At 44.6% G+C, this 12877-nt stretch overlaps 1 protein-coding gene across 17 annotated transcripts in view; it reads right to left on the bottom strand.

Moving 5' to 3' along the window:
- Positions 1–1824: 1824 nt before the first annotated feature.
- Positions 1825–12877, bottom strand: part of LOC121594800 (actin-binding LIM protein 2) — a 39052-nt gene continuing 27999 nt past the window's right edge. For 12 of the 17 annotated variants that reach the window (XM_041918493.1, XM_041918487.1, XM_041918492.1 and 9 more), the window contains exons 3-12: positions 10332–10642; positions 9575–9969; positions 9117–9483; positions 8565–8630; positions 7774–8315; positions 7380–7693; positions 5307–5407; positions 4408–4474; positions 4032–4267; positions 1825–3957 (exon numbers count right to left, since the gene is read on the bottom strand). In XM_041918493.1, coding sequence (XP_041774427.1) covers positions 3844–3957; positions 4032–4267; positions 4408–4474; positions 5307–5407; positions 7380–7693; positions 7774–8315; positions 8565–8630; positions 9117–9483; positions 9575–9969; positions 10332–10642 — 2513 coding nt within the window. In that variant the 3' untranslated portion in view covers positions 1825–3843. Of the gene's footprint in view, positions 3958–4031; positions 4268–4407; positions 4475–5306; positions 5408–6547; positions 6637–7379; positions 7694–7773; positions 8316–8564; positions 8631–9116; positions 9484–9574; positions 9970–10331; positions 10643–12877 lie in introns of those variants that run through there. The other 5 variants (XM_041918501.1, XM_041918498.1, XM_041918499.1 and 2 more) reach the window with 5 other exon arrangements.

The following is a 12877-nucleotide window of genomic DNA, read 5'->3' on the forward strand; positions in this document are numbered from 1 at the left end:
TTTTCTGTTTTATTCACTTCTTAAGCAACTACTAACCATTTGATTGGACTTCATGTTCGTTACGTTGCGCGTATCACTGTTATGTTAAACTCAAAAATCAACCCAACCGTTCTGTTCTTAACGCGCAGTCACGATTAGCTCTGTCCGTCCGCTCGCAAGATTCACCTGCCTCAAACTGATGCCCGAACTGAAACAAAGTAATGTAATTTATACTACGCGTTGAGCGATCGGAAGAAGTCGCCTTCACCAAAAGAAGATTGCCAATTAACACTATCAGAGGTTTGGCGAGGGAAGGCTGGATCAGAGATGCTCGATCAACTAAATCCGGCAAATGTTGGGCGGGCCCCGAATCGGCCGTTGGAGAGTTGTACGTAATTTTTGATTTTACAATCATCGCCAGTGAATTGAGTCAGCGACCATCCAGGTTTTTTTTAAGACATGATGATTCATTATACTCACTATATTTAGCCGTCTAAATTAAGACTAGAGTGAGGGAAGCCTCGTGATACAAGCAACAGCAGTCCTATTTCGAAACTTTGGAAAGTTAATGATGAATGATATGAAATTACAAGATTGTTAGGTAAAATTGCCTGCGTAAGTTGTGTAGAGAACATACTAAAAGATCAAAAACGATGTACGCAACCAAACCTGTTTGTAATTATCATGGACACAGTCCTTGAAAGCCATAAGAATCAAGAGTTTTGGACGTGCTTCTATGTCACTCTCTAAAAATAAAGCTTCCACATAAGGGCCATGTGGAAAGGGTGTCGCCGACTGTTCCACGCTTCCCTTTCGATTACCCTTATAGATGACTAAATAATGTTTACCCTGTTTAACTGTTTAACACATTCCACCTGACTGTCGAAAACGTAATGATCAAACAACAGTCACCGCTCCGTCCCCGGATCAGTTGGAGACAAGAAAGTATGGTGAACAAAAGGAATCATGATACAATCACATGTTGCGGCATCTGAACAGCGTGTCAGTGGAATAGTGAAACAGCTTCATAATTTACAGAACAATCCTTTCTTTCCTTAGTTAGTTTTACATTCTTCGAAATACGCTTTCGAATGCGAATGCGCTTGACATGTTTTACCAATAAATAGTAGCTCTATTTGTTGTTTCCATTTTTGTCTCCACCGTTTAGAGGATGTACAGCATTCGTGCACAGTTTTCGTTTGGTTTTGTATTGCGTTTGCTTCGTTTGCTCCCCGTTTAGTGTTGGCTAGCCGCCCAAGAAGCCGTACGTGTGCAGTACAGTAGCGGCAATGACAACAGCACTATAACACGATCCTTACAAACTAACTACTACATGCGCAATTAGCATACATCGACAGTAAAGTTAAGCTGCAGAATGCAAGCATTTCGTTTCTAGTGATTGCACCTTTCTTCCCCCCCCCCTTTTTTTTACCACTCTCATTTATATTAGTTAAATTGGAAATTTTTTAAAGGATTTTGTTTTGATTCAGCTGTTCATTCCCATCATGAAATAATTAGTAGCCGCTGTATGATTCATCCCTAACTCTTTCGCTGTCTCTCTCGCTATCTCTCTCTCTCTGATTAGTTTACTCTTTGTTAATATATCTTTCTAATATCTCTTCTTCCCCTTCCAAGGTTTATCCCACTCACTAATACATTCTCTTTTGAAGGTATAAAAAATAGTTACGTTTCTTGGTTTACTAGCTCTTGCAAGATGATTTGAGATGATTTACCTGGTTTACCACTCACTGTGTGAAGCTGCATATTTTGTTGTAAATAAGTGTTGGAGAAGAATAATTCTTGCCGTTTCTTTCCGTTTTTTTCAACGAGTTATAAAGCATCGCATCGATTTCGGGATCGCCTTTTAGTATTTATTGCCGACAGGTAGCGAATTTGTAATGCGTTTTTCCTCCTCACTTTGGTGCTCTTTTGTTTCAGGGATGTGATGCTTAAGCTTTTTTTTCTTCGCTTCATTCATTTCGTAGCATTTCGTTCTTTTACTTTCGCTTGGTGTACGCTGCCGTGATGTTGTGTGTTGAATAAATTTGTGTGGTAATTTCGTTTCTTGTTCATTTTCATGAAACGCGCGTCTCTGCTAACTGCGCAATTAGGGTTTTAGATGCTTTCTCACAGTCTCTTTCTACGCTTACTCACGGGGTGTGCCGCCGCCGGAGGAACTATCTTCACTGATCCCATATTTGCTTGCTTTCCTTTCTTTTCCTCCAAATCTATGTAGTTTTTCTTTTTTTTTTGTCAATCATCTGCGACAGTATGCGATAGTGTGTTTGAACCGTTCAAGCAACCGAAACAAAACCCTAACAGTATGATGATGACTGGGCAGTTTTGTGTTTCATCATCTGAATCATCTGATTTCTCGATTTGCAAACTTTATAGTTTAATTATTTTTTAATTTCATAGCTCTCTCTCTCTCTCTCTCTCTCTCTCTCTCTCTCTCTCTCTCTCTCGCGCTCTCGCCTGCCGCAGCAAATCAAGTGTAATGAGTGCGCTTTCTTTTGCACTCGGCTCGGACGTTTGCTTTAAATTAATTTCTCTTCATTTATTTCACATTTTCGATCCGGCGATTTAGATGTTGTAGAGTATGCACTACTCTCGTTCGTATAAATAAAAACTCATAAATATCTCTATCTCCTATCGCGCGTTTGCTGCTTCTCTGCCCTTCCCATTCGGCTTTGTTTCTATAGTTGTACCCACATCATAGTTCACGTCACTACTTAAAATCTACAATTAGTTGCATTAAGGCTAGCTGAATTTTGTGTTCACTTGTGTAATATGTTTCACCAATCCAATATCTAATAAGTTCTTGTCACTGTGTTCATGCTATGTTTATGTTTTAATGTTTTCGATTGTGTGTGTGTGTGTGTGTGTGTGTGTGTATGTGTGTGTTCATTTTTGTTTGTTTTGCCATTGCTCGGTTTACCTTTTCTTAGTTCTTTTCGGCTTCATTATCGCTAATGACTCTCTCAGTGTTTCTTCCCACAAAAACCCCTAAACCAACATGCATGCCGCAAGAAACAATTAACAGCCCTCATTCTACCTCGTTACAGCGCTTACATAAATGCATTAGAATTCAGCTGCCGTGGCGACAGTGTCGACACACAATCCAATATTCGCGATTCTAGGCCAATTTCACAAGCTACAAGCGCATGAAAATTGTTTCTCCTCCTTCTTTTCTTTCCTTTCTCCACCGGTACACACGGAGGGCAAATTCAATTGCGCATCGCAACAAGAACAATAATGTGGATTAAATATGTACGCATTTTTGTTTTTTGTTTTTCTTTTTGTTCCATTCCGCAAGCAAACCGTATTTCGGTTATAAATTAAGAAAGAAGCCCTAAAATTGTACGCTCGGCAATCGTCAAAGCTAAAAGTAAACTGTCTAAACTTTCAAAGCATACGTGCTGCAAGTTTAAGGAAAGATGCTACCCTACGTTAGCACCCCGTAACGCAACTAAATAGGAAAGGCTAGAAGATTTGAATCATAGTAGTTGTTATAGTAGTATAATAATAATATTAATAATGTGTGACGACGAAGCTGTGTGTACTCAAAGCCAACGTCCACATTAAACGATGAAGAAGAAAAACAAAACAAAACAAAACAAAATAACACAAAACACTTTCAAGAGACGGACGCACTCTCGCGGGCGCTTACGTTGGTACAATAGCATTAGCAGCACGGTGTTTTGGTTTGATTTTTCCGATGCGTGTTTTTTTTTCTTTCTTGTTTGCTTATTTGTTTTGCCCGGCAAGGAAGCTAAAGTGTTCGTAGTTGGTCGCATTGGACCGCGTTCGTTGATGGCCAAAGACCCAGCTCAGTTTGTGGTGGTGTTTGTATCTTTTCCTTCCTTAGAAAAGCCGAGCACGCCGTTTCATGTCGTTGCGTTTCCACTGGGGCATACGGTAAAACTCGGGCCGTGTGCATTGCAAGATGGCTTCAAACTCAACATCCGATAGGTGACGCTGTAAGCAAATGGGCGTAAAAGTGTTTAGTAGCTTGCCGTGCCTGGAGAAAACCAAAACTTCTTAGCATATACCTCTAGATTACATCTATCGACATCAGACGGCAATCGGTAGTTGGTGATAAGCAGTAGATGGTAGGGATAGATCTTGGCCGGCTCGTGCACCAGCATCGAGTGGGCCATGTTGGGCAAGCTGCGACGAGTTGGTTGCTGCGGGTAGTGATAGGAAAGCGCACCGGAGTACGTACTGGAGGCGGGAAGCTCTGCGCCCAGTGCACGACGGTCGCCTTCGGTTATGGAATCGCCGGAAACTGGAAGGTGAAAAGAGAAAGGGGAAGCCATTTTTAGTATTTTCGTTGGCTGGCGTGTGTAGGTCGACGGGTTTATGTTTTACGGACACAACAATTATGTTATAGAGGAAAGGCTACACAAACAGGCAATATATACGTACTGTCGCTTTTGCCGCAGCTAAACTCCGTACTGTGGGTCTTATCTCCGAGTCCGCTGAATGAGAAATCCTGCAATGATGGTAGCAAAACACTGTATTAACACAAATCCCGCGTAGGAGACGAAATGGAAAGGGTGTGACATAGACATATTAAAAGAAACGACACCATACACGAACACAAACCAACCACAACATGCACTAGCACTAAACATTGATAATAATAATAAAAAAAACACAATTATGAAAGCGCAATACATGTGTTGTTAGTGTTGCTAATGCCGTCTACTAAAGCATAACAGCAGTGATTGTTAAAAGAGGGAATGAAAAGTATATAAACAAAACAAAAACAAGTAAAAAGCAAACGCATCCCTAAACAGCTATGGTTCTAAGGTACAGAGAGAACGTAGAAGACGTAAGGATGCACTCAAAAAAACACTTGGCCCCATAAAAGCAAAAATCTCTTAGCAGGTTTTGGCAACAGGGGGAAAGGACATCATTAACAGTAACATGAGAGAGAAAGTGCAGGTACACGATCATGCACACATGGACTTTGTTAGTGAATGGTGAATGGCAATCCAACGCATTGCTTAAAACATACTTTAATGAACAAAAAACAAGCCAATGGGGAAGAAAAACTCGTAAGCCAATTACGTATAGATGGTAGATAAAATTTGGAAAAATATATCAAAGATTTAGTAATCAATTTTATTTAAAAAAAATTCATAATAAGATAAAACCTAGAAGAAAAAAATGAATAGTTTCAAGAAAAAACCAAAAAAAGATAGTTGAACATGAAAACATGGTGTAACAAGTAGTGAGTAAAATGGAATAAAGTCGGTGAAAAACGAAACGAAACCCAACAAAAAACACGTAAAATGTAGCTACAATAAAAGCCAGCTTACAGGAACACCGTGAGCAGAACCGGACGTAGCGGAACTGAAGGTATGCGAACGAGGGGCCAAGCCGTAACCCGGTTTAGGTACTTGTCGTAAGGAACTCACCACTGCCGGTGTATGATTATTTTTTTAATGATTCGATGCAGGTGTTGCAGTGTGTGTGTGTGTGTGTGTGTGTGTGTGTGTGTGTGTGTGTGTGTGTTTGAGGAGTAGTGTTGATTAAATTAGTTGTTAGTAGTCGTTAGTGAACAACAACAGTACATGTTATGTTGGCGCGATGTAGTGTTTGTTAGAGTTATGTGGTTTAGTCAATGGCAGAAGGTAAGCAATAGTAGATGGACGACACACACACACACGACGACGACGACGATGAGGTTGTTAGGCGATGGTTAAGCCAGTCGTTGTTGCGTCGGTATTTGACAACCACAATATTATACACCCAATAGAAGCATTTCAGCACCATCACCACCAGATGAAAGGAGATGAAATTTCATGGTTCGTTCGTCCGCCAACACAGGGCCAATGAGCCAAATCAGCAGTACGTTTATTGCATGGCACACAGGGGGAGTGGGTGGTGTGTGGCGTGGAGGTGAGGAGGTGAGTATGATGAAAGAAGAGAAAGAGAAAGAAGAAAAGAGAGAACAATCACATGAGAATGGCGTTGCGGTTAGAGACGGAAACAGGTACTCTTCCCCGTTCTGCTGGTACACGATTCAATTGTTAGTTACTTATGCCATGTTCTAGCATTTAATGCACACTTTTTAAATCAGTTACCACACCACAACCTGAAAACAACGATTTCCGGCGATGTCGATTTGTCCATTCGTGCCGTAGTACACACTTAGTAGACCAATCATGACCGAAAAGCACATTCAAAAACACACACAAACAGACACACACCCGGGTTAGATGTTATCCTAATAATACGAGCAGCATTTCCTATTTTAATAAGGTTAGAGGACAGGTGTACACACATACGCGTCCAAAACATAAACCAAAAGAACCGATTAGTGATAGGAAGAGCGATACAAGGACAGAAATGCAGAGAAAACACAAAAGGACATTATTAGGATTGCGCCGTATTGTTAAGCAGGGGCCGCCGAACCACCCAAAACAATTATCATCCATCGTTCATTCACGTAGTAAATGGGATGTTGAAAAGAGAGAGAGAGAGAGAGAGACAGGGAGAGAGAGAGAGCGAGAGAAAAAACAGAAACAAAACAAACAAAACGTAGGGAGAGACTTACGGAGCTGTAACCGTTTCTTAGCGACGGTGGCAGTGTGGACGTTTTGAATCCATATCCCGGCTTCGGAGGTGACCTGTACGAATGGATGGCTAATGGAATGGATGGAAAGGCAGGTAGTGGTTGTGGGGGCGGGCGGGCGTTAAGGTGGTGAGCCAGGTGAAATTGGTGCGTGAAACCAAAACGCAGTCAAAAGAAAGATAAAAATAAAGGCGAAGGAAATCCAGTAAAGGATATGATGAGGGAAAGAAGAAGAAAACACAGTTTTTTTTTTTAAATCAAACAAAATAAAGTATAAATACAAAAAAAAACAATATCACACTCGCACATACAAAACAATTAAAACAAATACAGTACAACAGAGTGTCGCTCGAAGGGACGTGAATGTGTGTGTGTGCGTGTAAATAGGAGAAATAATACATCATTCAGCACAAACGATACAAGGAAGAGAGAACAACACTCAAAACACACTCCATTTTCCACCCGCAGTTCCTAACAATGTTCCTCTCTTTGGTAGGTTAATGTGTAATGTATAAACAAAAGGTAACCACCTTATCGCACTATTATCACACAGTATTTTGTCTGTCTGTACGGGATTAACGGGTCAATATTACAATAGCAGCAAGGCGTATCGCATCCTGCGCACTCGGCTGATGCAGAGTGTTCAAGTAAACCTTGTTGCCATCAACACTTTCCAGGATTATTGGATGCGCTACCACACACACACACAGTCACACAAACTTATCCAGCACCTGCACCCAACGTGTGCTGCACATTATGTACTTCGTCCTGCCGCTCATGTACATCTCACCAGTCCCCCGACCGTTTTGCTTACCGTTGTAGCTGGTCGCGTTACCGATGGCACGACCAACCGATCCACGGTAGCTGGTGGAACGGTCAAACTCATCCTCGTAGAACGGTTTCTGGTGGTCCAGGTTGCGCGACGGCGACGCACCGACCGGCGATTCGTAGCGCATCCGGTACATCGGCTCCTTCGAGGCGGACGGCGTACGGGACGCGTTGCGCGGGTCGAGATTTTCCTGCTTCCAGTGCTCGTACCGCTTCTTCTCCTGCAGATCCTTCAGTATGACCGTGCCCATGCCGGACGATTTCAGCTTGCGCAGCTCCTCCTCCTCCTTCGTGTGGCGTCTGTCGTAAAAAAACCGTGACCAGCAATTAGCACCACTCACACACACCTCTTCCCACCAAACACACCCACACACACTCACTTTTCTGTAACGTTTTCCTTGTTGTTCGCATGGTCGACCTCGTCGTCGGACTCAGGTACACCCTTGTACGAGTCGGAATAGCGGCGCCGACGCTCCGGATCCGTGTACGGGTAAGGCGGGGCCGGGAAGTCGTCCCGTTCGATCTTTGGTTTCTCGCCCGGCGGCGGCTTCTTGGCCGCCGGATAGTGGCTCAGCTCGATCGGCTCCTCGTTGTTCATGCCCGGGCTTTTGGGGCGCGGCGTCTCCGACCGGATACTGTCCACCAGCACCTTCATCGCGCTGCGGCTGCGCGAGTGTGACCGTGAGCCGGAAGCGGACCGCGTACCGATGCTGCTGGCCGTGCCGCCGCCCATCGACGAGTAGTGCTGCACCGGCCGATGGAAGTGGGGCGACACCGGCGCCCTATCGTACGGCTCAATCGGGCGCCGCAGATAACCGGGCTCCTCGGTCAGGTAGCTGTAGGTGTAGATACGGGCGATATCCTCGTAGCCTTGGTTTTTGTATTCTCTTAATATTAAGCCCGGGCTTGTGGTGCGATGGTACTTTTTTTTTGTTTTAAAGAGAGATAAAAATACATCAATTACATAAACAATGTTGCAAATTCGCCCACACGAAAACGCCCACGCGTAGCGCCATTTTAGCACGGACGGTACAGTTTGCTATTGGTAAAGCATTGAGCTATACGTAACAGCCAAGGCAGTGTGTATTAGTTACATTTACACTTAAACTAAGGGCGTTAAAACAATAACCATAAACCACCGACACGCGTGCCAATATATGAGTAAACTAACCTTTCTATGCGTGTAGGGACTATAAACTGAACCATTAACGCTCGGCGTTTGTGAACGATACGTAAACTGAAAAGAGCGATACGAAAGAAAAGAAGAAGAAAGAAGGAAACACAAGAAAAGGAGAGAAAAAAGAAAAGAAAAGAAAAGAAAAGAAGAAAGAAGAACAAAGAAAAGAAAGAGAGACGAAAAGAAGCAAAAAGGTGCAAAAATAATAAAAAAAAACAATAAGTTGCAACATTTAAACACACTCAATTAAATTGCTACATCTCAAGCTAACGTGAGTAATAAGAAATACATATGGAGCATACAATTACAAGAATTTGAAAAAAAAAAACATTGAGAAATATTTTATCTGAAGTTTGATGATAGCTTTTTTTAAATTAAAACAAAATCATCCATTGCGGGACCAAAGTGGTCCTCGTTTCTCTATGTTTGATTAGACACAATTGCAGCACGATAAGTTTTGCTAGCTGAGCGTAGTAGTAATACGATTACACAAAGAAAGCACATCTCGTCGCCACGTGTACCCTCTTCCCCCTCCTCTTCGCTTACCTGTATTTCGCTCATACCGCTCGTGCTGGTACGATCGAACTCCGTCTCCGTGTTGAACCCGTTCGTATCGACACCGTTCAGTATGCCGGCCTCGGACGACGGGCCAGGGCCGCAACGCGGATGCCAGATGGCGCCGCCCTGCAGATACATCTCCTCCCCGTCGCCGAACGGATCGCCACACTTGGTACAGCGGGCGCAAGTCGGATGGAAGTGATGATTATCACCTGCCTGCAGCACCTTGCCGCTGATGTACCGGTTGCAGTGCGCACACTTCACGCCGAACGACTTCTGGAAGTCTTTCTCGCAGTACGGCACACCGTCCTTGCCCATGTACTCCCCGTTCAGCGTAGTGCCGCACGCGTTACATCTACAACATCGAGATGGAGAGAGGGGGGAGAAAGATCCGTTAGAAGTTAATTCGTAGGAATAGACCCAGGCGACCTCCTCCGTACACTTACTTGAAGCACCAAATGTGCCACTGCCGATCGAGGGCAATCAGTGCCTGGCCCTCCTTCAGCTGCTGCTGGCAGCCTGCACAATCGTTCGGGTCCGGCTGCTTGCCACCGTTCTGCAGCAGCTGCTGCTGCTTCTTCACCGTCTCCTGATGGTGCTGCAGGGTGGCCGCCTTCGTCGGGCTCGAGGTGATCTCCTTAATAGTGCGCTGCTCCTGCTTCTGCTCGATCGCCCGGCTCTTGGGAGACACGGTGGCCGAACCGGTGCCCTGCACCACCCCTGCAGCAGCACCGACCGTCGGTGATCCGGTTGCGGTTGCTCCTCCGCCGCCGCCCACCCCACTGCCCGGTGGACACTTTACGCAGCTTTCGCACAGGACCTCCTTGCCGGTGTTGGTAACCTTTTGGAAAATCGTTTTATCCCACGAGACCGGGCGGGATAAAATGTGGTCACAAACACGCACACAAATTAACACCAAAACAACACGACACATTAAGTATCCTTGGCATTGCGAAAAACAGCTCCCGGGTAACACACAACACGATCAAAGGGGGCAGATGATATTCTTATCACATGCGTTTTTTTTTTTTGATTTTAAAAAGTGCTGTTTTTGTGATAAAAACTTCTTCTTCTCTTTCAGTGCCTTTACCCTTTTATCGTGTTGGAATCAGAGACGAAGTTTCTGGACATGCCCTTACACAAGCATGACAGCGCACATCGTCCCATCACCGGGGGCATGTGTCATCCATCCACCCCGCTTACCTTGCTGCCCGATTTGAACGGCTGTTTGCATTTGCTGCAGGTGAAGCACTTCTGATGATATGTGTTGCCCATCGTGGACACGACCTCGCCCTCCACGTACTGGCTGCAAGCGGCACACTTTGTCCCGTACAGCTTCTGGTAGTCGAGTGTGCAGTAGTAGGCGCCATCCTTCGAGAAGAAGCCACCGGTGGCCAGCGACTTGTTGCACTTGGTGCACTGGAAGCAGGTCTTGTGGAAGTAGCGATCGGAAACGCGCAGCACCTCGCCCGAGCACTTTTTCTGACACTTGCTGCACTGGATTTTGCTTTTCCCTGCAAAAGATGAAAGTGCGAACGAGTGCGTGATTAGTGGAAGTGTTCTACTACTTGTAAAGATATATTTTGATGTGTTTAAAATAAAAAAAGTGTCCCAATATATCACTATCGCTAGGTTAAAAATAAACACGTGTAATGATTACTAGCGTCTTTCGGCTCTGTGAATAGTTTACAGAATTGCCTTACTTGTTTGTACACCTGGGGACTCATTCCCAATCCCCTCCCCATTCGACAGTGTTAATGAAGCGATTACGAGGAAATGGAATCAATCATGATTAGAACTCCCATTAATAGTGCAATCTACACGCGATACACGTGGAACTACTATTACGGTCCCAGCAGTTAGCAGCCGTAAAAGGTCTGCCAATCGACATTACAGAGAAAAACGGGTACGACACATGCACCATAGCGAGGCACATGCGGAGTCAATACACGGCACAGTCGCGCGCGTACTGCAAACAAACATAAAAATTGATGTAATCTATCGACCATCAAACGGGTTGTTCCGCCAAAACCACACAGATGCCTCTAAGGCTCGTCTATAAACTCGTCCTACCGCGAGGGTTATCTACACTTTGAACTGCCCCTTATCATCTGCATCGGAATGCGCACACACAAAAAAACGGATCAGAAATATTGGCTGATTCACGATCGCCACGATGGCAAAAGGAAACATGTACTTCATTACCAATTTCAAACACGAGTCAACGTTTAGGCGAGAAATTTATGATGTCACATTCTGAACACGTCTCGAGGTAGCAGCAGCAGCTTCTCTTATTAATTGGCAGGAAGGAATCAGCGAACAATTAGTGGCCCACCGCTCGCCATACTTCAAAATCAAGATCGTTATCGTGCACAGCTCCGCCAGAGCTAAGTTTAGACAGCCAATTTAAACTGGAATTATGTAACTCCACTTCCATGACTGCTCTCTTCTCTTGGGAGGTCGCACAATGCCGAAGATCTTCGCGACATCTTGGCCGTAATGACATATGTTTTCCATTACTTTGGTAACTTCTTCCGCTCTTAGCAGGCGCGATGATGATGTTCGTGTTACACGTCCGGGTCCGGGCTCAATGTCAGCCTGTCAACTGCAAATGCAAACGACGATAATCATCATAATCGATTATACCCATCCCTCTGACAGTCACCAACAGTTTCTAACAGAGAATGGGGCAAAAACAGTATGTTGAGAAGATGTGTGTAATTCCGCAACCCTTTATTGCTGTTCTCAAGTTCAACCGAACCCAACCTCTGCCATCACAACAGCCTGGAACTCTCTAGAGCAGAACCGAATGGGGCGAGGAGAGTATGTCATAGTCATATGTGCTTGTTAGAATCGTTGGACATTCCTTCGCCAGATCTCTCACCTAACCTATAAACCTTTCTGCACACACGCATACACACACAGATCACCGTGTGCTGGTAATGTGTAACAATTTAGCACACAATTACCACTCCAACTCACACCCGCCCGCTGTTGCATGACCCATCAATTGTGGAAAGTGTCTGACAAACATGAATTTAAACTGGATGTCGTACGTCGTCTTTTACATGCGGTACAACACACAGTCAACCATAGTCAGAGTCGATATCTTCTTCGATAAACTTCACTCGCTGTGTTGGTCACTGCTGGTGGACATTGGCGGAATCAGATAGCAAGCCGGCGAACGATAAGGAGCAAGCGGCTCGGAGCTTCGTCAGCGCTTGATAACATTGCGCTCAAAATATACCATGCGTCAAATTGTACACCTTTTGGGCGATACAATACCATCCCGTCCCCGTACATCTTCTATCCTTCTACATCGCTCTGACGATGACAAATGATACAGAGAATATACATTGTGAGGAGTGAAGATAAGAAAGCAAACAAGCTTCCCGGCAGTCGGACACCGGAGTAGTTTTCATTCCTCCAGCCGTTCGCACCAACGTCATTTCGCAGAGAAATGTCTTGGGAGTTGGCACAGGCCCTCATTATTTGTTATCACCTGTGCTGTTAGGTGCTCCAACACTTTCTGGTTACAAACCGTCAGGCGTGTGTGTGTAAGTGTGTATGCGCGCGTGTTTGTCCAATCAGTGTTAGTCAGAGGGAACAATCAAAGGTTCATGGCCCATTAGCTAACACACACGGTGGAGGATGGTGTGGGTCGGGAGATGGAAGAAAACGCGAAAAAGGGCGGGACATTTTCTTCACGTGTTCGCTCACTACTGAAATCATCATTTTGTGTCTACCGG

This window comes from Anopheles merus, chromosome 2L (genome assembly GCF_017562075.2).
Source record: "Anopheles merus strain MAF chromosome 2L, AmerM5.1, whole genome shotgun sequence".
NCBI lineage: Eukaryota > Metazoa > Arthropoda > Insecta > Diptera > Culicidae > Anopheles > Anopheles merus.